The following is a 25,789-nucleotide window of genomic DNA, read 5'->3' as shown; positions in this document are numbered from 1 at the left end:
CCACCGGAGAGAAAGAACAAAACTTACATGAGGCAGCAGAAAGCATCGTAGGTTTCGCAAGGAACAGCGGCATGGATTGCTCACAGGAGAACTCGGAATTTATCCAAATACACTCAAAAACATTGAAGCTTAAAAATATAGCTTTAATATTGAACGGGCAACCAATATGGGAAACGGAAAAACTCCGGGTCCTACTAATGTGGTTCCAAAAATAGGAGAAAAGAGACCACACGATCGAAACATTAACCAAAACAACGAACCAAATATGCGGAATGATCCACAGGATAACGAATAAAAGAAACGGGATAAATGAGGCCGACGCAATCAGGATAGACACTGCCTTGTTGACGAACTAAAACAAGAGGAAATCAATCACATTGGCGCCCAAATTAGGCAACCATATAGGATCGCGCTAAGACTCCCTCCCTCCCCCCCCCTCCCCCCCCTTAGAGCATCGACGCAAAAGCTCATGGAACTAGGAGTATTCAACACCAAAAACGAACACAGCGCAGCGGCCATATTTTTTCAGAAAGTCAGGCTATGAACAATCCAAGGTAGGAAGGCACCTACTAACGAGACTTGGTCACCGAGACGCAATAAGAAAGATCGAAAATTCGACTTCCATATCACGAAAGATTAGAGAAACGTTCTTGGTGCGCCCTATACCAAAAACATGAGCCCTCGGCACAACACAGGGAGGAGAGAGGCTGGGGCAAGAGCTCTAGGCCGAACCTTGCAAAGAAATCAAATGTCCTCTACGTGGATGCTGCCAAGTACAAAGACAGAAAAGCGGCGGTCATAGCCGTCGTCAACAACCAGGGAAAAGAAATATCTACCATGTCAATTACGACCGGGGATATAGTCATGGTGGTGGAGGTGGCAATAGCTTTAGCTATAGCGGAAGCAAACAGAAACTAGATCTATACTATAGTAACAGACCCACAGACCGCATGCAGAAGCTTCGCTAAGGGGAAGGATAAGCAGTCAGGCCGGCACCCTCTTCAGGGAGGCCACAAAACTCAAGAACAAGCAGAATGTGGCACGAGCACCTGGGCACGGAGGAGTGGAGGGAAACCTAAAAGTTGACGCAATAGTTCGAGGTTACACAAACCGAGCGAGCGAGCGACAAGGAGGAAACAAACACTACTCCGAACAGCTACGGAGAGCTCACCATGTTTATGAAGTTAGGATGCCGTAAATACCCGCTTCCCTACTAGACACTCACAAGACATCAGGCAAAACTACCTGGAGACGGCTACAAACAAACTCATACCCAAGTCGCTACATATACATTAAGATTTGGCCTACGCAATACACTACACAATGCGTGTAGTGCCGAGATATAGCCACGCTCTACCCCTGCACATGGGGCTGTAGGGCAAGCCCGATAGAGCCCAAAATAACAAACTCGTCAGTCGAGCAGTGACTTCTCGTACTTCGGAGCGAGACTTCTGTCCAGGTCCGATCCGCAAGATCAGCTAGCGCTGGTTGAGCGGGCCGAAGAGGCAGTAAGAACAAATGGAATCCTGTACCTAGGAACACCAAATGCAGCTCAAGACCCAACCCCTAAACGCCTTCCCATTTTGTGGAATAAAGTTTTCTACTACTACTACTTTCGCACGCACCCCAGACACGTGCGCTTAGATAAGATGTCATATATAGACGCCATTTTCCTCTTCTTTTTCCAGTTACAGGAGGCCGCGCTGGTGAGACAGAGTTTAAAAAAAAAAGTAAGAAAATATAGCTGCACGTGGAAAGCATTACCTGGAATGCGAACCTTCTTATATGAGAAGCTGTTTTTGAGGAAGGAACGCTATAAAAGAGCTCCCAAGCAAAACACGTGTGCTTGACTGCCCACCATATATATTTTTTCGGCTAACAAATATTGCATAAGGGCGTGTGTCTTCGTGATCAGAATAGCGTAGCTGACGACGACCTACCTTAGTTTGCGTAACTCCCATCGTGATGCACGCTTACAGCGGTTAAAGACGCTGGCCAGAAGTTTTGTCGACGCTCATACTATATTATTAATGCGTAAGCATTAAATGGGTACCTTTTCAAGGTCGTGTCACTAGAAGTTTGTGGGCAGAGTCAGGTTCCAAAAGGGAGTGATAAGAAAACAAAAAATTGCGTAAGATAGAGGATGAGAGCCTCTCGCCGGTTAAAAAATTTGCGTATGTGGGTTAATTAGGTAAATAATTGGAGTCAGTTACGTCAATAAGACATCAGGTATGTCTCGTCCCCAGCGGCCTGATTATGTTTCAACGAAACGAGTTAGAATAAAATCAATAGTTGTACTACATATATAAAATGAAAAAAATCTCGCTGGGGAAAACATTTGGTGCATTTAGATTAAGCAGGCAAATAATTGGTGCCAATTAAGACAATCAGACGTCGAAATAGCCAAGGAGTTCAATATCGAAGTTCAAGGGAAGTCATGTTGTACCCAAATTTCATGGCTTCTTACGTCATTGGGCAACTTCACAAACCGGAAGCTGTGTCACTTGTTTCTTCCGCAAAAGATGATAACGCATTGCCCCAATACGGGCGCTGCAAAGATCTAAAACGTTTTTAAATATCAGGACGGCTCTCTGTTTCGCCATCTGGTCAATGAAGAGATTTTTATTTTACTTTTGGAAGCCTCCCCCTGCCATAACGATTTCGGCACAAAAGCAGTGAAAGACTTCAAATTAAGAACAGAGCACCCACTGCTTTTATTTTATTCACCAAAATACGCGCTTTAAGAAAACTAATATTCATCTATGGTGGGCTACACGCGCGAAATGTTTACACGGTGGTATTGCCTGAAAGAGGCCAGGAATGCATTTAGATTTCGCTCTCTTGAAGCCTATCGCCCATTTTGTGGGGTGCACATGACACCCCAACTAAAATTCAATTAAACGGTAAGCAAAACGTTATTCTTTGAAGTAACAATTGTCATGAAAATGTCGGCGTTGTTCTGGCCGGCCATAATTTATGTATTGTTTTTCAAATGGGCACAAAAGGCATCCTGGCGATATTTGATCATCGCACTTAAATATAGTAAGATATGCGCACATTATTTGAGGAAGTTTGAAGGATACTGTGATTTATAATTATGCAGCACTTTCTGCACTTCGTTGTTTTTAGGAGATAGATGGGAGTTCCTTATCGCTCCGCTGCTGCTTTTAAAAATATTTGCGTTATCGGTGTGAGATATTTCTCAGGCTTTTAATTGAATGCATGTCTGTAACAGAGTGTCTGCAGCGTTATATCATATTCTTTCTGTATGGTGATCAAGTTATATAGCTTGTAAGATTTGATTTAGCAGCCACTGCAAATGGCATCTACTATGAAGCTGAATATGCACCAGCTCTGAATTCAAACTCATTTCGAAAACAATCATATGCAAATTTCGCTACCAATTTTACTTTTCCCTTCTTTCTGATTCCTGAGAATCAAACTAATATTTTGCTTTTGACCTAAGTCTTGGCCCTTGAGAACAATTTCGGGCTTCGTTATAGCAATATGGATTAACAATTTTACAGATAATACGCACTTAAAGAAAACTGTAGCATTAAGCACGCATTCGCACAAATATAGCCGAGGTTAAAATTGATCGTTAATACTCTGAAGCAACCTTAAGGCAACAGTTTGCGTCTCCGTTAGAGTTCTCAAACTAATTAGGAGCAGCCATAACTATTTGTTGTGATCATAACTTGCAACCTCCTTACAATGAACACGACTGCACGAGCCATAGATACGTTCCCAGAGGAAATTATGCTTCGCCAAAAAAAACGAATGGAAATATTTTGGTGCAGAAATGTTTTCTTCAGCAGTGCAAAATTTTAAACCCAGCACTTGGATTACCTTCACGACGCTTGCGAGCTCATTGTATTATGCATTACATGCATGCTTCCCCCCTATGTAATGCCCAGCTGGGACGTTAGGGTATTTAAATAAAAAAAACATAACGTACTGGCACTTAGGTTTTTCTAATGTCGCAAAAACCAACTTTGGTATCTATAATACTTTGGGTACTTAGGAACAAATATGACGTCGACAATGATTGTTCACGTAAACGCACAGAGTAAAAACTGCACTCGGTAAAAAACATCGGCAAAATAATGTACGCGGCAATTTCTATCTGCTATATGTTTAATATGTTTAACTTCCAAAAATCAATTCAAGTACAAGCCGCAGTGGAGGAATTCGGCCAATTTCGACCATATGGTGTTAACTTGCACTGACACATGGCACTGTACACAGGCATTGCGTTCGCCTGCATCTAAACTCAACCGTCGAAGCAGGAATCTATCGGGACTGTCTACACTGATGCTTCCCTAAGGAAAATACGATTCTCCGGCCAGAACACGGCATTTGAAAACGTTCTTGATGCTAGAACCAAACCACCGACAATTCTAAAGAAAAGAAGCTTTTGAAACTCACAGCACACACACACACAAAGAACTAGTCGGGAAGTCTAATGTTAATGTACACTCGGGAAGGGTTGACGCAAATTATAATGTTATCTATTGTTTTCTGGATGATATAGTATTGTAACTTCGTGGTGAAAAAGTTCTCTTCTCATCAAGTTTCTATTCAACAATAAATCAATGTTAAAGAGAAATTTATGCTTATTCACATTGCATAGAGAAATTTATGCTCATTAACATTGCATATTATGCGAACCCTTTGCGAATCCACGAATAGAATTCTTTATTTCACTTGACCTTTACGTTGATTTTTCGCGAGCTGTATGTACGTTTCTATACATAATATCTATACTACATTCATTTTGACATCACTGCAAATAACTGCTTTATAATTCTCTTCATTAATTGGTCTATTAGGCTCACTTCAATCCAATTTTTAACCGGTTCCCCTACCTACATAACCAGGTACAAAGTGTACAGTCCTAACGACGTGGCTGGCAGCGCGTATTGGCGAGGTGACATTCGACAGGCGTTCGTATCCAGGCTAGCAGAGCAGGGCGACACAAACGATTTGGCTAGAATTATGTCAATCGGCAGAGTAATGAGTCCAAATGAGTCGGCCACTTAAATGAACTCCATGTTTAGAGAGAAATCTGCACGTGCTAGACTCGTGCCTGTTTTATGTTGGCGCACCTGCACCTGGCGTATGGTCGCAGGGTACACCCTCTGCGATTGAGCTGGCCATGCTCGCGTGGGTAGCAGCAGAGCTCGCGGCAGTCTTGCCAATCGTAGCCGCAGTCGCACTCTTCGTTCTCCTCCTGGATCGAATTGCCACAGAAGGGGCCGACTGTCCCTGCATGGAAGGAGCTCGATGACCAGAAAAACTCTTGCGCGGCAACGCATTCGGGCACTTCTCCCGTGTCTGGTGCAGGAGCATACCAGTCACGATCATCGTGAGACCGCAGACAACACCGTTAGAAAGCTACGGTGAACCTTAGCCGCAGGTCCTACGTAAATGCAAATCGGGCCTCTTGAAATAGAAAGAGAAACCGACTTGTAGCTGATAGCTCTTTCATACAGTACGCAGATTTCAGCTATGAACATTTTCACAGCCCTCAGAGAAACTGGTTTCACTGGACTCTGGAGAGGGATTTTGAGAAATAATCCTCACCCCTTCATTGAGCTACGAGCGCAATCCTGTGACAATACGTCAGCGCCCTCCGATCATTTTTTGCAAAGGTCTATATGCATCAGTAGTGCTGAAACAAGCGCTAGGTTGGCATAACACTACCGCTACCCCTATATAGGCTTCGTATCAGTTTCTCGTATGAAACGTTTTGTAATGAAGCCCTTCGCAATACTTTTTTCCAGAAGCTTCTTTTGTTTCGCCTTTGTGTGTTCGCCGCTTCAGAACTCCTGGCTGCACTAGAGCTGCCTTCGTGGCAGCGGAATCAAGCCAGATATTTAAAAGTTCGCACGACTACCCTCTGTTATCAAGCGCACATTCATGCTATTCTAAAGAAAGACAAATTCAAACCCAAGTACTTCTTATCTTCGCTTTATACAATGCTTCGCTATATACAACCATGGTTCCAGCTAAGTACAATCAATGCTTTAAACAATGTGGTGTGTTCTAGCAGTGTCAAATCAGCTGAGTGCTGCTCAGAATAGCGCATCTAAGCAGGCGATATTGGTTGCGCATTTCAAAGTTATTTGCTAATACATAAGCATCGGAAATTTTAGGTACGGCTTCGCGAACAAAGTTACAATACCGAGGACGTAGACAGCGGCGAGGAAAAGTTTATTTAAATGTGTGAGCTAAACTATCATTTTTGCTCAGGAAAAGCTACAGAAGTGCAACGTAAGGACGCGGATAATATGAGTTGATGAAACGAGCTCATGCCATCAACAAGCTTTATTTGATGAAGGTCATCTACATACCCGCATACTGGCCTAGAGCAACGGAGCCTACTACAAGAGTTAACGTGGTTAAGAACATGAAAGCAGAGTCATGCATTCATCACCACGTAGATCAATAATGGGTCACGGCATCAGCCGTCGCCTCTTTTTCAGGATAACAAGGGGATTGAATAAGTTCAAATAGTGTTATATCTACTCTTGAAAGCTGTACGCAATCTGAGAGCCGTACCTCATAGGCGAGCTGCGTCCACTTTTAGCAAAATGTTACTCAAATGGGTTTGATTCGTCAAATTTCGCTCATGCTTAAACAGGCGCTTATTATGAAATCGTCAGATTTGCCCACCGTACATTTTGCAACCTAAGTGGAGCTTCCTACAAAAGTCATTTATTGGAGTCACGGAAGCGCATTTTGCGTTTCATATGACACTCGTGCTACGGTTTCATTTTTATGGATGAGCACATGAAAACGATCTTTCTGGGAGAAGCAAATGCTAGACCTACTCCGCAGAATACGCCACCATTTTTGGTAGCCCTAACACGCCTTAAAAGGGGTGGCTCTGGCGATCATGAACGGTTTTCCTTGTTCCAAGAAACATATAAACATTTGGGTTTCAAAGCGGCAATGCAGTAATTATTCATCTTGTCGCTTTCCTCCCTAACCACTGCATCAAAAAAATTACGTCCATTTCTCGACAGGGTACAGAAGGTGACTTCTATGGTTGATGGTTTAAACTGAGATCCTCCCATTTTTCTAACTGCTTGACGGACTCGCGAGGGTATGCAAACCACTCTCGGAGCTCGTAAAGAACCGTTGATGTTGCTGCAAAATCTGTTTTTAGTTTCAATTCAAATAATTTTGGTCACATTTATCAGCTGCCTTCCAGCAAGCTAGTTTGTCACAATCCAGTGGAATTCCCACAACAGTTTCTCACCCTGAAAGCAGTTGGCGCGAGTGCCCTGGTTGGCGAACATCTGCTGCAGAATGCCCGAGATGGCTCGGACGCTGCACACAGAGAATCGCCTGTTGTTGGCCAAAGTGCCGCGCGAAGCGCTGGCGAACATCACGAAGTTGCCCACGCTGCCGCCTGGTATGCACTCTGGAGGGTCGTGCTGAGACCGAGGAAATAGCAATCAATTCAAGAAAGTCAAACAAGCCACCTAAGATCAGCCGCGACAGTAAAAGACTACCCGTTTTCACTCTGTGCCATTCAATAACTGCGCGTTTGTACTCCGTGTCAGTCCAAAACTAGCCGTTTGTACTTCATTAAAGTCAAAAACTAGCCAGTTGTACTCCGTGCCAGTCCAAAACTAGCCGTTTGTACTTCATTAAAGTAAAAAACTAGCCAGATTGTTCTCCGTGCCAGTCCAAAACTGGCCGTTTGTACTTCATTAAAGTCAAAAACTAGCCAGTTGTACTTCGTGCCAGTCCAAAACTGGCCGTTTGTACTTCATTAAAGTAAAAAACTAGCCAGTTGTACTCCGTGTCAGTCCAAAACTAGCCGTTTGTACTTCATTAAAGTCAAAAACTAGCCAGTTGTACTCCGTGCCAGTCCAAAACTAGCCGTTTGTACTTCATTAAAGTCAAAAACTAGCCAGTTGTACTCCGTGCCAGTCCAAAACTAGCCGTTCGTACTTCATTAAAGTCAAAAACTAGCCAGTTGTACTCCGTGCCAGTCCAAAACTAGCCGTTCGTACTTCATTAAAGTCAAAAACTAGCCAGTCGTACTCTATGCCAGCCCAAAACTAGCTGTTTATACTCCGCATCAGTCTAAAACCACCCCGCCGGGGTGGCGCAGTGGTTACGGCGCTCGACTACTGTTCCCAAGGACGCGGGATCGAATCCCGGCCTCGGCGGCCGCTTTTCGATGGAGGCGAAAAGCAAGGCGCCCGTGTGCTGTGCGATGTCAGTGCACGTTAAAGAACCCCAGGTGGTCGAAATTTCCGGAGTCCTCCACTACGGCGTCTCTCATAGCCTGAGTCGCTTTGGGACGTTAAACCTCACAAACCAACCAACCAACCAGTCTAAAACCAGCCGTTTCTACAAGGTGTAAAAAGCACTCTAAAGCCTCCTTACTTATAAAAGCTCGTTGCATAAGAACATACATCTACTTTTTCTCTCAAAATCAAGAATTCGTCCGTGTTCAGCACTTGGAATTGAGCAGCGATGCAGTCTGGGCCTCACAATATCTCTGGCAGACCTACTATATTTTGCCTTTTATTTTTCTAAATCGGCCCAGTATTGGAGAAAGCTATTCTTGTCTGAATCTTGATTTCTAGTTTTTTAAATTATCGGTTTATTTAAAACGTTCACATTTTACAAAACGTGTAAAGAGTCGACCAGATACGAATAAACTTACGCTCAGCGTAAATTTGGGAGCTTTTGTCAAGACGTCAAGCGCAGAATTTGTCCACACATAATTCAAGCACAAACAAACAAACAGCAGCGCAATCAATAGCGGTAACCTCAAGGTTCCCCTGCAGGGGGCTCACCTGAGCCCCAAAGTTATGTCCCAGCTCATGGGTGAATGTGACTTCGGAGATCAGCAGCGGCAGGCGACTATTCTTGTGAAGGAATGTGACGATCCCCGTGTTGAGGCTGACGCCGCCCGTGTATTCGGCCACCTGCAGACCCACGTCCGCCTTGTACTTCTCGCAGATTCCGCCCGCGTTTCCTGCGGCAAACAGCGGTTTTTGAGTAAGGCGACAGGTAGGGATTTAATGCGCAATGCTTGCACAAGTAGCGATGATACTTTATTGCTAAATTCTGAACACGGAGAAGGTGTAGCCTGTCGATGATTTTGAGAACATAAAAGGGGATCTCATTTTACTCCTGCGGTTCTATGGACACAGTCTCGAGGGTAAGAATAAGCAGAAGGCTCCTCGTCAAAAACGTTCGTAAGCTCACACGGGTTCATCAAATGATGGCAACCTCGTGGAAAAAAACCGATGCTTCTTTATAATAACGGCAGTGAATACAACAAGGGCACCTTTTGACCCTTGGGGAGGAGGGCGAAAGGGCAAATGTGCAATTTGCAAAATAAATTAGATTACTTGTTATATTCCGGGCGCTAGAAATCCGGCTGCGCTAGGTGGTTTAAAAAAAGTAATTACATTATATTACGTGTGCAACACGTGCTTCTCTGTAATATACTGAGCATATATGGAATCGATGTAAAAACACTAAGAATTAAAGACCAAGCGCCTGGCGTATTTAAAAAACAACATATGCACGAGAGCTAGGATTTGATTTCTGTCGGCTCTAAATGTCATCAATCAGAATTCAATGAATAAAATAAAAACCGCAAGCCAGCGCGATCAAAAGTCTTGCAGTCTTGTTCTATTGAGAATTCTCCCTCCCAATTCAAGTCACAGGGGTACTTTAATAATCGGTTTTTGAATAAATTGGACTTTGCTTCATCTTTAAGGCAGTTACTAGTCCAAGTATGGAAACCTCCATGTTGCTTTGTTGCAGTAGTTAATGTCGCAAACAAATGGCGGTGGCCACAGAAATAACGTTTGCGAACGGCACCACTAATCAACTTTTATGTGGCATCAAATTTATGCTCATTTGTATCAACATCGTGCGTAACCTTTCATTTTGGAACGCCCCGAGCGGTGTCAATGTATTTGGCTTCCTGTTAGAATGCTTCTGCTAATCAGGATAGAAGCTAGTTTGCAAGAGGCACTCAAACCGATGACATATTGTCATCTAGTGATGACAGTGCCGTTGGCGACAAATGAGGAGAGGGAAGTTGCGCTCAAATGAACTATTTATTGAGCTCACTTGACCTGCCAAAAAAAAAAGAAAAGAAGCTAAGCAATCGGAGATGGCGATAGCAGCTAGCATGCACAGCCATCGCCGATCTACCACTGTCCGCCGCAACTGTCAATGCTCAATTTAAAGCCGGCGAAAAAATATCTAGATAAAGCCACACACGATGACTAGCATAACCAGGAACGTTGTAGAAATACAAGCGAGTGGCTGGATTCTTCGAGATAATTGTCTTACATCTTGCGCGACAATTAAACTGAAATGCTGCTTCTCGCGGCAACGAGCATGAAAAATCAAAGAATACAGAAGTGCTCCATGCTATAGAATAAGAGTGATAATGCTGCATGCGGGTGGCTGTTGAAACGGAATAAATAAAGATTTGAATTGTTCGCAGCAATATGAGCCTGCGATCAAATGCCTTAATTACCTAAACACACCACTTCACCACCTAGCGGGTGCGATCAGAGAAGTGGAGACGTAGTATTTAGAGAAGCGGAAAAGAGCAAAATAGGCATCGAGCAACTGATCACGTGAAAGCACCAGCTAGAAGAGGAAGCGTCGGGAGCCCTCGCCTTCATACACGCAGGTGGATATCAGTGTTCCTGTCCGACATTTTTAATTTCCCATCAGTATACATTTTACCCGTTGTTAGTTCTACTGTAATTGTGTGAACTATATAAACGAGGTACTTTGCTTCTATTTAGTAGGTTGGCTTTTGTGTTACCTTGCTCGCAATATGGAATCAGGGCGAGGTGATTCTCGTGAGCTGCGCATTTAATCACACACAGATCAAATGTATGTTGAGGCAAGTCTGTGCTCTGTAGTGAAGGACAGAATCAGTGACGCTTTTTCATGGACAATCAATTCCACTGCCCCTCCCGCATCCTCCGAACGCATGAAGAGCGATGAGACGTACCATTAAGCTCGGCGACGTAAGCGAGGCCCAGCGTACCGCCGTGGAAACTTCGATATGTCCACAGGTACGAGACGCAGAAGCTGTCGTGGTTTTGTTTGGACAGCTCGACCAGTGTGTGCGATGCGTCCAGCGTGTCACTGCAAAAGGGGTTCGACAGGCGTGCAGCCTCTTGGCACGCACTTGAGTCGTTAATCTGTAAAGACACGACAGCAGGACACAGCAGAACATCGGCATGCTTTGCTGTGGTTCGAACATAAACACCTTTCTCGTCAATCCTTTCAACTGTATAAATCTGAATTTGACATTGATTCTAAGGTAACTTCACTCAATGTGATAATCAACGCTTGGAGCCTGAATGGAGTGATGGGGTAAATGACCCTACGTATATTAAACTATTGTTCCCAGCATTCAATGTTGGGAAGCAGTTGTGGATACAATACTGGTCATATGTAGAACAGGAAGGTCAAAAGAACAAGATGTCGAGAGAGTTGGTTTTCCATCAAATTGAACAGCGTGCAGCTGGACGAGGACAAAGCACAGAAGAACATAGGCCAACAAGCACCGAAGAGCTTGTTTGTTCTGTGTTCCTCTGATACTCTATCCTCGTTCCGCTACGCTCTGCTGAAATCAAATATCGCTGCCGTATTACTGCAGGTGGGGAAATTATTTTTTTGAGCGTTATTTAACAGGTTGAAGGTTTTGTACGGCGTATGGCTATTTATCTGCTCATATTCGTTTACATATTTTGTGGACATGGCGTTACAAATGGTTATGTACACATTATTCTTCAAATAGGTCACATTTCGATTCCGATATATGGCAAGGGATATAATTACGTCCCAGCTACCAAATATTCCATATTAGAGATCAACACCTGAAATATTTTTTCTGCTGTGTGCATTCAACAGCACGAATACTCAGGGAGGCATATTTGAAGAATTAATTGATCACACCTTGAGCCGATAGAAATCTGAATTCAGGCCGTTATGCTTCACAGCACATGTGTTAGATGCTTGATTTTTATTTCTCAGTGTTTTTGCCATTAATTCTCTATATAATCAGTATAGTACAGAAAAGCATACGTTGCAAATATTGATCGGTGCTTTTTAGTGCACCACACATTTATGGAGGCAAGTGATGGAAGCCTTGTTAAAGGATTATTAAACTAGAACGAACTTACAGGTGAAGTAAAATTTTCTGAGCGTTTACAGTTAATAACTCATAGCAGCTGCTGAGCAGCAGAATTCTCAGGGAACTACAGAGCGAGAAAGCTGGGCGAATAAAATCAATTTTACTGCGCTTTAATACACTCACGTAACATTAACAAGAAAAAACTTGATTTTTAAGTACAAGTAGAAGTTAGAGTACTATCTAAGCAATATTTCCACTATATCTTGGCTTAATCGCACAGCATTACTCTAATCATAACAGTTTTCGGTATGCTATGCATATAGGTCTTCTTTAGTTGCGATGTTGTAGTATTCATCATCGTTTACTCGCAGCCGCTGTACGACGAACGAGATGTCGGTGATGCCGTTGAAGTTTGTGCGGCTGAAGGTTTCCGTGGCAGCGGCGATGTGGGTAGCTACCATGCTCGTAATGGCCGCTTGCACTTTCGCCGTCTCGCCATTCAGGTCTGCCGCCACCATCTGTGTTTTAATACGCCGTGAGATAGCGCTCGAGAGCTTTGCTCTTCTGCTGACAAGTTAGTGAATTTCTAGACCACGCTAAAATTAAACTGGATGGTATTTGGGTGTCATGTTTTTTTTTTCACAGCATAAGACGTCTTGAAGTTAAAACACACATCACGACGCTTCTCGCCGCACTGAAGAAAAAGACCCTACTCCAAAAGCCAGTCTTATGAGGCAACTGAATTAGAACATCCGAATGTTACTCTTGAGAAAGCAGCTCAGCCTGTGTATATACTTCAGCGTGTAACACACTAACGCGAGGAAGTGTTACCGCTTTCAGTCTAACAAGGAAAAACGGCGATTCGAGGGGCCACATATCTAAGCTTGTATGGTCGCATTACTACATCCGAGCGCCAGCTTCAGTTTCATGAATTGTGGCAAGAGTTTTGAAAAACCCAGCCTCATTATGGCGCCAGCCAATAATTTTGCTGTCTGATAGAGCTCATGCAAATTTCTCATACCGGCTGAAGCACAAAGAAGGACTGACAAGGCTAATAATAAAAAAATCATAACCTAGACAGTTTACAGCCACGGACTTCAATGGGTGAACTGTTGATAGTGAGAACAGGCTTAGTTTCGTATTTAATTTTACGTGTAATTTAAGAATTACTGATATATGCCAGCTGTATGAAGCGATTTTATGTGTCCAGAGTCAAAACACGGTTGCTACAAAACTATAGTTTCTGCGGCAAGGCGCTATACCTATTTTATTTATTGCAAAAGCAATGCTACTCTAGGTTTCGAGTTTTCAGCGTCGCGCGGCCGGTAGCCACGTCTTACCCACGTGACGCTGTAACGTCACACCCCACGTAACGCTAGGGTGAGAGCTGGGCTACCACCTTAAGCGGTCGGCAGGAGCTGCCAACTTGGGTTTGTCGTTTCACATGGGACGGTTATGTCACAACCAGCCTGCTAGGACCCAGGTATTCACGTTACTCCTATAGTCCACTAAGGCACGTTTATATGGCTTGGTTAAAGCGGGGATTTATATGTGAGCTGAGGAAGAAGAAAACGAGAAGAAGAAGAACGCTCGCTCAACCGTAGCTAATGCTTTCACTCAATATTTGGTTCAGCAGCGTTGAACCCTTGTAAATTTTTGCTGTAGAGCATATTAGGCTTAAAATTTTTAACAGCCAATTGTACTACTCTAAATTTCTGCAACACCTCATTGCTTATTACATCGCTTCTTTTGCTGGCAGCATTTAATTTGATTGCACAGGTTTCTGAAACAGTAAATATAATTTTGTCGCAGCACAAAAACAGGTCAAGTGAATTAAAAGTTTTCCGCTGTTCTAGGGAGATCTACGTGCGGTTTAACGTCGCGTAGTGGACACAGGGCTACAAGGCACGCCGTTCCAAAGTACTTCAAATTGATTATACGATTGTCGCATTTGTTTCATTATTAGGGACACATGTCTCGCACCACAACGCAGTTTTCTCTCTTCACATCCACCAAATGCAGGGGCCGCGGCCGCCAGTCATACCATTACTAAAAGGCCTAGCAGCTTTGCTACCGCAGTGCCATGTCCGATATCAAGATACGTCACATATGATACATCTGGATCAAATTTTTATGAGCATGCATCGGATACAAGGAGCGGCGTTAGATTTTTTAAACAAACATGCACATATTCATGGTAGCTCGCTAGTGGAAGCTGTCGAATTCATAAAAAGAAAAAGAATCCCAGCGCACAGCACCGGTAGTTGTGCATTTCGCCGCTCGCATTCCGACTCGGCCTGAATTAAACTTTAAATTTGCCTTCATATTTGATACATTTGCTGAACACGCCACATCGAATGAGAGCGGCTAAGCTCTAACATGGCCTTTCTTTCGAACTATGCGAGCGCTGTTTATTTACACTCTAGAATCTAAATATTTCCAGCTGAATTTTAGCTTCTTAACGGATCTTGTTTCAAACTTTAAAACAGGAGGTGAAACGCCTCGCATGCCGTTGATATTGCCTTCGCGACAATAAATAGATCACGCAGGCACATTTCTTGTCGCTTATAGGGTGTTGTGCTTGATTACTTTCACAAGGGCTTGAATATTACTTTAATAATGAACTCGGCTAGATGGTTAATATAGCTAAACACCGTCCAATAACGTAACTGTCTTCATGTTTCGTGTGCAATCCGATCACACCTGTCGTTTGAGTGACAAACAGGAGACTTCACTTTGCGCCAGAATTACCAAACGTACACCGACTGATAGTTTCAAGGCAAAATAGAATTATAATATAGCACAGAAGTAAGGTATAAATGTATTCAATATGTGGACATCACAAACTTTACGTCGAAGAGAATTACTAAACAGCGGGTCGGAGACGTGGGCGCGTTTAGGGAATCGACTAAAAATTCGGAAATAGTTACATATATTACCCAAAACGATACTATTACAGAGTGACCTCCTCGGTTTTGCACCACAATAGTGAACTATTACCTCGGGGTACAAATGCGTTGAGGCCGCCTGGTATGGATATCACATAGGCAATAAATGCTGACATCACGGTTTTGATGAATGTAAAACAACTTGGGTGACAATTGCGACAATGTGTCCAAAAATGCTTCTGATAAATTGTACAAATTCGAAAATGCACTGTAAAAGCAGGCGCCGGAACTGCTTATTTCATAAGGTATTTTGCGTGGTGTTTGATAAGGTGCTGTTAAAATGATACTCATTAGATTTTCTCATTTGGCGCATACAATAACCAGCTGTGTCAAATTCTTCGAACCGGAAGTTACATGGGGCTCAGTCTCAGCGTTTGCTGACGTAAAAGTGCTCGATAAAATGTGTCCTCAGTCATGACACTATTACAGCGACAGCGATAAATATGCTCGTATATTGGAACTCGGTCATGTAACATAGTCTTGTGACATCCCAAAATAAGCCGGTCAGTCAGTGTCCAGCCATGGTAGGAACTGCCATTTCACGTAGCCCTTTTTAGAGAGGACGATGAGACTGAAATCTAAATCGTTGTTGTTGGATCCCCATTCTAAGATACAGTCCCTAGGCCCCACGGGCATGTTCATACGGCGGAGTTAAAGCGAGATTTATACATTCGTCGGGTGGTATTTAAATAATAACGGGAAAGCACTTATACTCTGCTCGTCAGAGCGATAGGGAACTACAATAGCATCTTGTTCACTTTAATCAGAACTGAGAAACGACCTTGACTGTGCCTGACTCCTGACTGGCCCCCATATCGTGACGTCGCTGTATGGTCCAGACTATGGTGATAGAAGGAGTGGATTAACGTAATATCGTTTCAACCAGCTGAATATGTTTAAGTTTAGCCCGAAATCAGTACTTCACACAGTTAAACTTAACCAATAAGAAAGATGTTTACCCTCTTCAGCGAATTGACGACGCGCTTGACTGCTTGCATGGTGCCAGCTATTTTTCTTCCATCGACATGCGTTCAGGCTACTGACAAATTGCTGTCGACGAACGGGATCGCGAGAAAACCGCATTTGTTACCCGCGACGGACTCTATCAATTCAAGGTAATGCCATTTGGACTCTGTAATGCTCCTGCGACATTCGAGCGCATGATTGATTCGCTCCTCCGTGGCTTCAAGTGGACAACATGTTTATGCTACTTAGATGACGTCGTCGTTTTTTCTTCCACGTTCGCAACCCACCTTGATCGACTTTCTACAGTCCTGGCCGTTTAGGTCGCTAGGCCTTGCGAATACAAGAGTAGAATTTACGTGTGGTATACAAGCCGGGCCACTTACACCAAGACGCTGACTGCTTGTCCCGCCATCCCGTAGATCCTCCCGATTTGTCCGCCCATACTGCTGACGACTACATTTTGTCCATCTCGGACTTTATAAATATCGCCTCCGAACAGCATCGTGATCCTGCCCTTCAACCAATTATAGACTAGTTGCACAACTACCCCGATTCTTCCGCCAGCATGTTTGTGCTCCATAACGAGACATTATACAGACGCAATATGCGTCCAGATGGCGCGGACCTTTTACTGGTGTTTCCGGCTCATCTCGGGCGTCCTCGCCCAACTTCACGACGCCCCTACAGCAGGACACTTGGGAGTATCACGCACGTACGACCGTGTGCGACGCCGAATTTTCTGGCCTGGTCTCTACCGCTCTGTCCGTCGTTACGTCGCCGCTTGTGAGCTAAGTCAGCGCCGCAAGACACCCTCGCTTCAACCTAGCGAGCCCCTGCAACCAATCTCAGTGCCGACTGAGCCATTTTCTCGTGTCGGCCTCGATCTTCTTGGACCTTTTCCGACGTCGACTTCTGGAAACAAATGGATTGCTGTGGCGACTGATTATACTACCCGATAGGCTGTAACCAGGACCATCCCCACCAGCTGCTACAAAACTATAGTTTCTGCGGCAAGGCGCTATACCTATTTTATTTATTGCAAAAGCAATGCTACTCTAGGTTTCGAGTTTTCAGCGTCGCGCGGCCGGTAGCCACGTCTTACCCACGTAACGCTGCAACGTCACACCCCACGCAACGCTAGGGTGAGAGCTGGGCTACCACCTTAAGCGGTCGGCAGGAGCTGCCAACTTGGGTTTGTCGTTTCACATGGGACGATTATGTCACAACCAGCCTGCTAGGACCCAGGTATTCACGTTACTCCTATAGTCCACTAAGGCACGTTTATATGGCTTGGTTAAAGCGGGGATTTATATGTGAGCTGATGAAGAAGAAAACTAGAAGAAGAAGAACGCTCGCTCAACCGTAGCTAATGCTTTCACTCAATATTTGGTTCAGCAGCGTTGAACCCTTGTAAATTTTTGCTGTAGAGCATATTAGGCTTAAAATTTTTAACAGCCAATTGTACTACTCTAAATTTCTGCAACAACTCATTGCTTATTACATCGCTTCTTTTGCTGGCAGCATTTAATTTGATTGCACAGGTTTCTGAAACAGTAAATATAATTTTGTCGCAGCACAAAAACAGGTCAAGTGAATTAAAAGTTTTCCGCTGTTCTAGGGAGATCTACGTGCGGTTTAACGTCGCGTAGTGGACACAGGGCTACAAGGCACGCCGTTCCAAAGTACTTCAAATTGATTATACGATTGTCGCATTTGTTTCATTATTAGGGACACATGTCTCGCACCACAACGCAGTTTTCTCTGTTCACATCCACCAAATGCAGGGGCCGCGGCCGCCAGTCATACCATTACTAAAAGGCCTAGCAGCTTTGCTACCGCAGTGCCATGTCCGATATCAAGATACGTCACATATGATACATCTGGATCAAATTTTTATGGGCATGCATCGGATACAAGGAGCGGCGTTTGATTTTTTAAACAAACATGCACATATTCATGGTAGCTCGCTAGTGGAAGCTGTCGAATTCATAAAAAGAAAAAGAATCCCAGCGCACAGCACCGGTAGTTGTGCATTTCGCCGCTCGCATTCCGACTCGGCCTGAATTAAACTTTAAATTTGCCTTCATATTTGATACATTTGCTGAACACGCCACATCGAATGAGAGCGGCTAAGCTCTAACATGGCCTTTCTTTCGAACTATGCGAGCGCTGTTTATTTACAGTCTAGAATCTAAATATTTCCAGCTGAATTTTTAGCTTCTTAACGGATCTTGTTTCAAACTTTAAAACAGGAGGTGAAACGCCTCGCATGCCGTTGATATTGCCTTCGCGACAATAAATAGATCACGCAGGCACATTTCTTGTCGCTTATAGGGTGTTGTGCTTGATTACTTTCACAAGGGCTTGAATATTACTTTAATAATGAACTCGGCTAGATGGTTAATATAGCTAAACACCGTCCAATAACGTAACTGTCTTCATGTTTCGTGTGCAAACCGATCACACCTGTCGTTTGAGTGACAAACAGGAGACTTCATTTTGCGCCAGAATTACCAAACGTACACCGACTGATAGTTTCAAGGCAAAATAGAATTATAATATAGCACAGAAGTAAGGTATATAGCTAAACACCGTCCAATAACGTAACTGTCTTCATGTTTCGTGTGCAAACCGATCACACCTGTCGTTTGAGTGACAAACAGGAGACTTCACTTTGCGCCAGAATTACCAAACGTACACCGACTGATAGTTTCAAGGCAAAATAGAATTATAATATAGCACAGAAGTAAGGTATAAATGTATTCAATATGTGGACATCACAAACTTTACGTCGAAGAGAATTACTAAACAGCGGGTCGGAGACGTGGGCGCGTTTAGGGAATCGACTAAAAATTCGGAAATAGTTACATATATTACCCAAAACGATACTATTACAGAGTGACCTCCTCGGTTTTGCACCACAATACTGAACTATTACCTCGGGGTACAAATGCGTTGAGGCCGCCTGGTATGGATATCACATAGGCAATAAATGCTGACATCACGGTTTTGATGAATGTAAAACAACTTGGGTGACAATTGCGACAATGTGTCCAAAAATGCTTCTGATAAATTGTACAAATTCGAAAATGCACTGTAAAAGCAGGCGCCGGAACTGCTTATTTCATAAGGTATTTTGCGTGGTGTTTGATAAGGTGCTGTTAAAATGATACTCATTAGATTTTCTCATTTGGCGCATACAAAAACCAGCTATGTCAAATTCTTCGAACCGGAAGTTACATGGGGCTCAGTCTCAGCGTTTGCTGACGTAAAAGTGCTCGATAAAATGTGTCCTCAGTCATGACACTATTACAGCGACAGCGATAAATATGCTCGTATATTGGAACTCGGTCATGTAACATAGTCTTGTGACATCACAAAATAAGCCGGTCAGTCAGTGTCCAGCCATGGTAGGAACTGCCATTTCACGTAGCCCTTTTTAGAGAGGACAATGAGACTGAAATCTAAATCGTTGTTGTTGGATCTCCATTCTAAGATACAGTCCCTAGGCCCCACGGGCATGTTCATACGGCGGAGTTAAAGCGAGATTTATACATTCGTCGGGTGGTATTTAAATAATAACGGGAAAGCACTTATACTCTGCTCGTCAGAGCGATAGGGAACTACAATAGCATCTTGTTCACTTTAATCAGAACTGAGAAACGACCTTGACTGTGCCTGACTCCTGACTGGCCCCCATATCGTGACGTCGCTGTATGGTCCAGACTATGGTGATAGAAGGAGTGGATTAACGTAATATCGTTTCAACCAGCTGAATATGTTTAAGTTTAGCCCGAAATCAGTACTTCACACAGTTAAACTTAACCAATAAGAAAGATGTTTACCCTCTTCAGCGAATTGACGACGCGCTTGACTGCTTGCATGGTGCCAGCTATTTTTCTTCCATCGACATGCGTTCAGGCTACTGGCAAATTGCTGTCGACGAACGGGATCGCGAGAAAACCGCATTTGTTACCCGCGACGGACTCTATCAATTCAAGGTAATGCCATTTGGACTCTGTAATGCTCCTGCGACATTCGAGCGCATGATCGATTCGCTCCTCCGTGGCTTCAAGTGGACAACATGTTTATGCTACTTAGGTGACGTCGTCGTTTTTTCTTCCACGTTCGCAACCCACCTTGATCGACTTTCTACAGTCCTGGCCGTTTAGGTCGCTAGGCCTTGCGAATACAAGAGTAGAATTTACGTGTGGTATACAAGCCGGGCCACTTACACCAAGACGCTGACTGCTTGTCCCGCCATCCCGTAGATCCTCCCGATTTGTCCGCCCATACTGCTGACGACTACATTTTGTCCATCTCGGACTTTATAAATATCGCCTCCGAACAGCGTCGTGATCCTGCCCTGCAACCAATTATAGACTAGTTGCACAACTACCCCGATTCTTCCGCCAGCATGTTTGTGCTCCATAACGAGACATTATACAGACGCAATATGCGTCCAGATGGCGCGGACCTTTTACTGGTTGTTCCGGCTCATCTCCGGCTTCCTCGCCCAACTTCACGACGCCCCTACAGCAGGACACTTGGGAGTATCACGCGCGTACGACCGTGTGCGACGCCGAATTTTCTGGCCTGGTCTCTACCGCTCTGTCCGTCGTTACGTCGCCGCTTGTGAGCTAAGTCAGCGCCGCAAGACACCCTCGCTTCAACCTAGCGAGCCCCTGCAACCAATCTCAGTGCCGACTGAGCCATTTTCTCGTGTCGGCCTCGATCTTCTTGGACCTTTTCCGACGTCGACTTCTGGAAACAAATGGATTGCTGTGGCGACTGATTATACTACCCGATAGGCTGTAACCAGGGCCATCCCCACCAGCTGCGCCTCCGACATTGCCGACTTTCTTTTGCAATGACGTAATCTTGAGTCATGGCGCTCCGCGTCAACTGCTCACAGATCGTTGCCGCTGTTTCCTTTCTAAGGTAGTTCATGACCTTATCCGCTTATGCGCTACTCATCACCAATTCACCACGGCCTACCATCCGCAAACGAACGGTCTTACTGAGCGGCTGAATCACGCACTAACCGACATGCTATCTATGTGTGTGTCCGATCACCATCATGACTGGGATATCTCCTTACCTTTCGTCATGTTCGCCTATAACTCCTCACGCAATGATACCGCCGGATACTCTCCCTTTTATCTACTTTTCGGCCGCGACCCTTTACTCCCCTTGGACACCTTGCTGCCTCTTGAGGACTCTTCCTGTAGTTAAGCTTCGGATGCCATCGCCCGCGCTGATGCCGCCCGCCACATTGCTCGAGACCGGCTTGGCGCGTCTCAGTGCTCACAAAAGCGTCGTTATGACCTACATCACCCAGACGTCCACTACCCTCCTGGTTCCCTCGTGCTTCTTTGGCTTCCGGCCCGCCATGTGGGGATGTGCGAGAAACTTCTGCCTCGCTACGTGGGTCCTTACTGCGTCCTGCGGCAAGTCACCGATGTGACCTATGAGATCGCCCCTCTACAGCCCAAGTATCCTTCCACAAACAATCATCCAGAAATCGTGCACGTCGCCCGTCTGAAACCATACCATTCTAATTTTCCTGTGTAGGCAGCACCTGGATGGTGCTTCTCCCGCGCGGGGAGTACTGTTACGGAGTACAGTATCGAGACGACGACGCGCTGGTGTGATGTTGTGAGGAAGACGACGCTCAGGTTAAGCTGGGTTCGTTCTGGTGACGAGTGCTTCTGACAGTCAACTAGCGGTTACCACTGTGTACATTTTCCTTAACAATATTGTAACTTCCATGTGCCGAGCTCGCTCGAAAAAGAGCAGCTTCGTGCGAAGACAATAGGGAAGGTATCAGCTATCTCTGCAGCTGAGCATCCAGTGGGCACACTGCAACACTCTCGTGCTCTGCAATGCACGTCAGCTCCATCAACTTCCATCCGTCAGTAAATGCGTTAGCACGTGCTACACTGTTTAACTACGTTAATACTCTGCTATTTGGCAGCTGGCGATTATGTGGAAATGAGCACAGGTCAGGTGAGGCAATAGGCTCATACTAGTACCAAAATGCATGTACACCAAACACGATCCGTGAAGCGAGCTGCAGACGCCAGTCATTCAACCTTTTCTGTTGCAGACATCGATTCAAAAGTGTGTTCCGTACTGTTTTCATACTTTATTTCAAAATTAGAGTGCAAACCTTATGTGAGTCAACTTCAATATTAGGTTAAATATGAATTTATTAAGACTTCAGCAATTAGTGAAACCAGCTAGCTTTCGATATTTGGCTGTTCTTAAAGTTCGACACATGCCCCTCGCAAACATTACGGGGTATACGGGTCATGTTTAAGGGCGACATTTTAAGAGCGGTACCTCAAAAGCCTAATACAAAGCTAGGTATACCATTATCTGCATACTTGACAAATGTTTTGCGCAAAGAACGGGATGAGAGCAAAGAGCTCCAGAATTCATTAAATTCACTCAACGCTCATCCCCCGGCACTAAAGGCTTCCGTGTGAATTGTCATATTCCTTCCAATTGTATCGATCTGTTGTACATTCTCCAGTACATGACGTCATAGCACATTTTAAGGAATAGTTAGAGCTAACTGATAATCCATAGGACAAGTACGTGCTTGTCACAAATTTAAAAAAGGCGGCAGTTTTGGCTAGTTTACTGTAAGCAACGAAGCATTTAAAGAGCTACCAATATGTACCTGGAGGGCAAACAAGAATTTTCCAAGACAAGAGCATTTGGCTCTAGACCTTCAATTTTTCTCTTTCCAGTATATTGGTGCTAGCATGTTAAATTGTCTACTACAGCGGAAATGTCTTACGCAAGACTTTCTTCTCAGATTTTTCTGAAGCGGCTATAAGGAGACAGAAAAATGGAAGATGTAGGGGAGCACTGGAGGGTGAGAGTAATGCTCACCTCGTAGAAAGTGTGATCAATGTTGAGCTCAACATTGCAGACCCGCTGCACGTTGGTATTTCGCACTGCTTCCCTGCGGTCACCGCCTTCGAGGCGTTGAAGAGCCAACTGGCTGAGTGAGGACGGTACAATCGGCTCCACCTTGGCGCTGATGTTGGCTATGGCGGTCTTCAGCGGCTTGATGTTTACCAGGGAACGCCGATTGCGCCTGCGCTTCCTGGCCTGGTGAGCACAGATCATAATTTGTGAGCCCGAATAGCTTTTTGCTTTAGGAATTATTTGAACTCTTTATTAGAGGGTTTACGCTCATAACTCTGAAGGCTATATTTCTCTTAGAGTGTTTAACTGCTGTATAGACATGAGTTATTCATGCCAACACAAGATTGTTACTTCTCTCTGCTGAACCTGCATGTCTTACATCGATCTGTTGAACTCAATACTGAACTCGCAGTGACATGCGTCGCCGATATAAATTTTGGCGCTGCTTAAACTACAGGAGCCGAGCAATTTTATTGGGTAAGGGCTACGCGTGAAATCAACGACCTTAGTCCCGTCAATATTACTCTTCGCTACCCAACACTCCAATTTTTTCGCAAGAACGATGGCTCACTCATGAGCCGTTTGAAGTGGCATAGTATTAGGGAGAGCGACTAACTTTGCGTACGCTCTCAGTACATGTTAACCTGGAACAACATTCTCTCAAATTCCATCTTCTAGCACAATCTATCATCCTAGGTTTCAAACTTAGCACGATTATGATGAAGAGTTCTGGGCGCCCGGGAGCTCTCTGTTGGGCTTTGTCTCTGACAAGACATTTGCTAAATTATTTAGCGGTCATCTCGTGCGCTTCATGACTCGCGTCCTTCCTCCACTAGCTATTTTACATTTATAATAAAGCGCTCTGTATTAGAGCGATGAGATAGGTTGATGACCAAAGTTGGCCATTTCTGGAAGGTATTTTTCATTCGCACTGGGCGAATTTCCTTGTCGAGTGGTGGCTGTTACAAATTTTCCTGATTTAGATTGGATAGATAAGACGATATTAAGGTTACAAAACTCAGCAATAATTCAGTCAACCTTTATGTGCACAAATAGAAATCTTATTGAGTGGTATCTGCCTGTTTGCCTTGGGGATTTTACACATTATCACTAAGCAGTAGTAAGCTAACATATTTGCGAAAGGTCAGCTTAAGTCACACCGCCCGAAGATTCCAGCGTGGCCTAGGAGCAACGTGTCTGACTCGAGGTTGAATGATCCTGCAGGGTTTATTTTCACCTCATCCCCTGTCCACACGAAAAGCGCATAGCATACTCGCCTTGTCAAGAGTTGAGACATAAACAATCCGCCAACCAATCACTGCCAGGTCATGTAACCTTCCACCTGTCGCCTGTTAGTGTTACACTCGTTATTTGAACGAGACAGCGTTAAAGGCCCGGCTATGCAGAACCTCTGGTGTCTTATTTGCGAGCGAAACATACAGGGTGTGGAGGTGGCAGATGATAGTCGCCAGGCTATCTGGCCAAGCAGTAAATCCTCAATAATTTGTGTTAGGTAACAACCTTGTTCGGGGGAACTGCCAACTCGGGCTGGTCATTTGAGATGGAAAGCTAAGATAGCAATCAATCTTACCAAGAATCTGGACACGCACTTGGACACGAGTTTGCCCGCTAGCCGAGGGCTCGCAAGCAGGTATATTAGGCTACGCTGAAGCGAGGTTTTATATCAATGTCTGATGGTAGCTTAAGACGGCCAGCTGGGTGACGTGGGGGATAAGAACTCTATGCTAATAGAAATAAATTAAATATCAGAGGCACGACATAAGGGATTAGTAATTACGCGAGCAGAGACTAAATGTACGTGAACGAGTAAGTGCGAGAAGAGCAGCCGACGGAAACTAATAAACATATTTTGTCATAGCAGAACTTAACAGTACACTATAATATTTGCGCACACCTCCGGCGCCGACAATTTGAGGACGACGATTTCACGTTATCGAACAAACTTTTCGTTGTATGCTTAAAGCCTCTATCCTTCTCTCTGCGGCCACGTTGGGCAGGTTACAATGGCGGCATGGGTAGCTTAGTGAATAGGATGGATAGAAAAAGTGGCTGGGGACCAGAGAAAGGCGAGGAGGTGACGAGGCTCCTGTACGTCGGTTATGTAGTAGATGATGACAGTAGCAAAAGCCGAGATTCAAAAAAGCTGAAAAAGCGTTCTTCGATTATGGTACCATTGAGATTTATAAGCGAACTCACAAAATGGTTACGCTTATGGTATTTTAGCCGGATTATTTTTAGTCACCACCACTCAACTTCTCTTATTCTAATTTTCTTCACCATGATAAAAAGAGAGGGAGGGGTGGGCTGATGGAAGTGAAAACAAAGCTTCGCCTATTCAACTCTGTCTTTAAAAATTGAACGTTGGTTTGGTTTTGTGGGGTTTAACGTTCCAAAGCAACTCAGACTATGAGAGACGCCGTAGTGGAGGACTCCGGAAATTTCGACCACCTGGGGTTCTTTAACGTACACTCACATCGCACAGCACACCGGCGCCTTGCTTTTCGCCTCCATCGAAAAGCTGCCGCCGAGGCCGGGATTAAAAATTGAACGTATTAAAGGTTTTTCACATATTTACTGATCCTCCGCATGGGCAGTGCGTCCAGCTCCCCCGAAATGGCTTTGCGCAAATTGCGAGCTGCCAACTTCTAGCGCTCAAAACTCTTTTATTTAAGGCGCAAACGTTCACTCGCAGAGTGAGAGGGAATACAACTCCTGCTCTTCCTTTTGCAGTTTACGCTTGATGCACGGTGTGTGTTAA

At 44.5% G+C, this 25,789-nt stretch overlaps 1 protein-coding gene across 1 annotated transcript in view; it reads right to left on the bottom strand.

The window, feature by feature from the left end:
- The window catches only part of LOC146208685 (disintegrin and metalloproteinase domain-containing protein 10-like), a 41,280-nt gene extending 18,069 nt beyond the window's left edge, over positions 1-23,211 (bottom strand). Inside the window, exons 1-5 of the mRNA XM_084579128.1 lie at positions 22,972-23,211; positions 11,024-11,216; positions 8,826-9,007; positions 7,268-7,445; positions 5,109-5,268 (exon numbers count right to left, since the gene is read on the bottom strand). Coding sequence (XP_084435254.1) covers positions 5,109-5,268; positions 7,268-7,445; positions 8,826-9,007; positions 11,024-11,216; positions 22,972-23,211 — 953 coding nt within the window. The remainder of the gene's footprint in view (positions 1-5,108; positions 5,269-7,267; positions 7,446-8,825; positions 9,008-11,023; positions 11,217-22,971) is intronic.
- Positions 23,212-25,789: the final 2,578 nt, after the last annotated feature.

This window comes from Amblyomma maculatum, chromosome 1 (assembly GCF_055883805.1).
Source record: "Amblyomma maculatum isolate TAMU_Amacu chromosome 1, ASM5588380v1, whole genome shotgun sequence".
In the NCBI taxonomy this organism is placed as follows: Eukaryota; Metazoa; Arthropoda; class Arachnida; order Ixodida; family Ixodidae; genus Amblyomma; species Amblyomma maculatum.
This window is presented reverse-complemented; position numbering and strand designations above follow the sequence as displayed.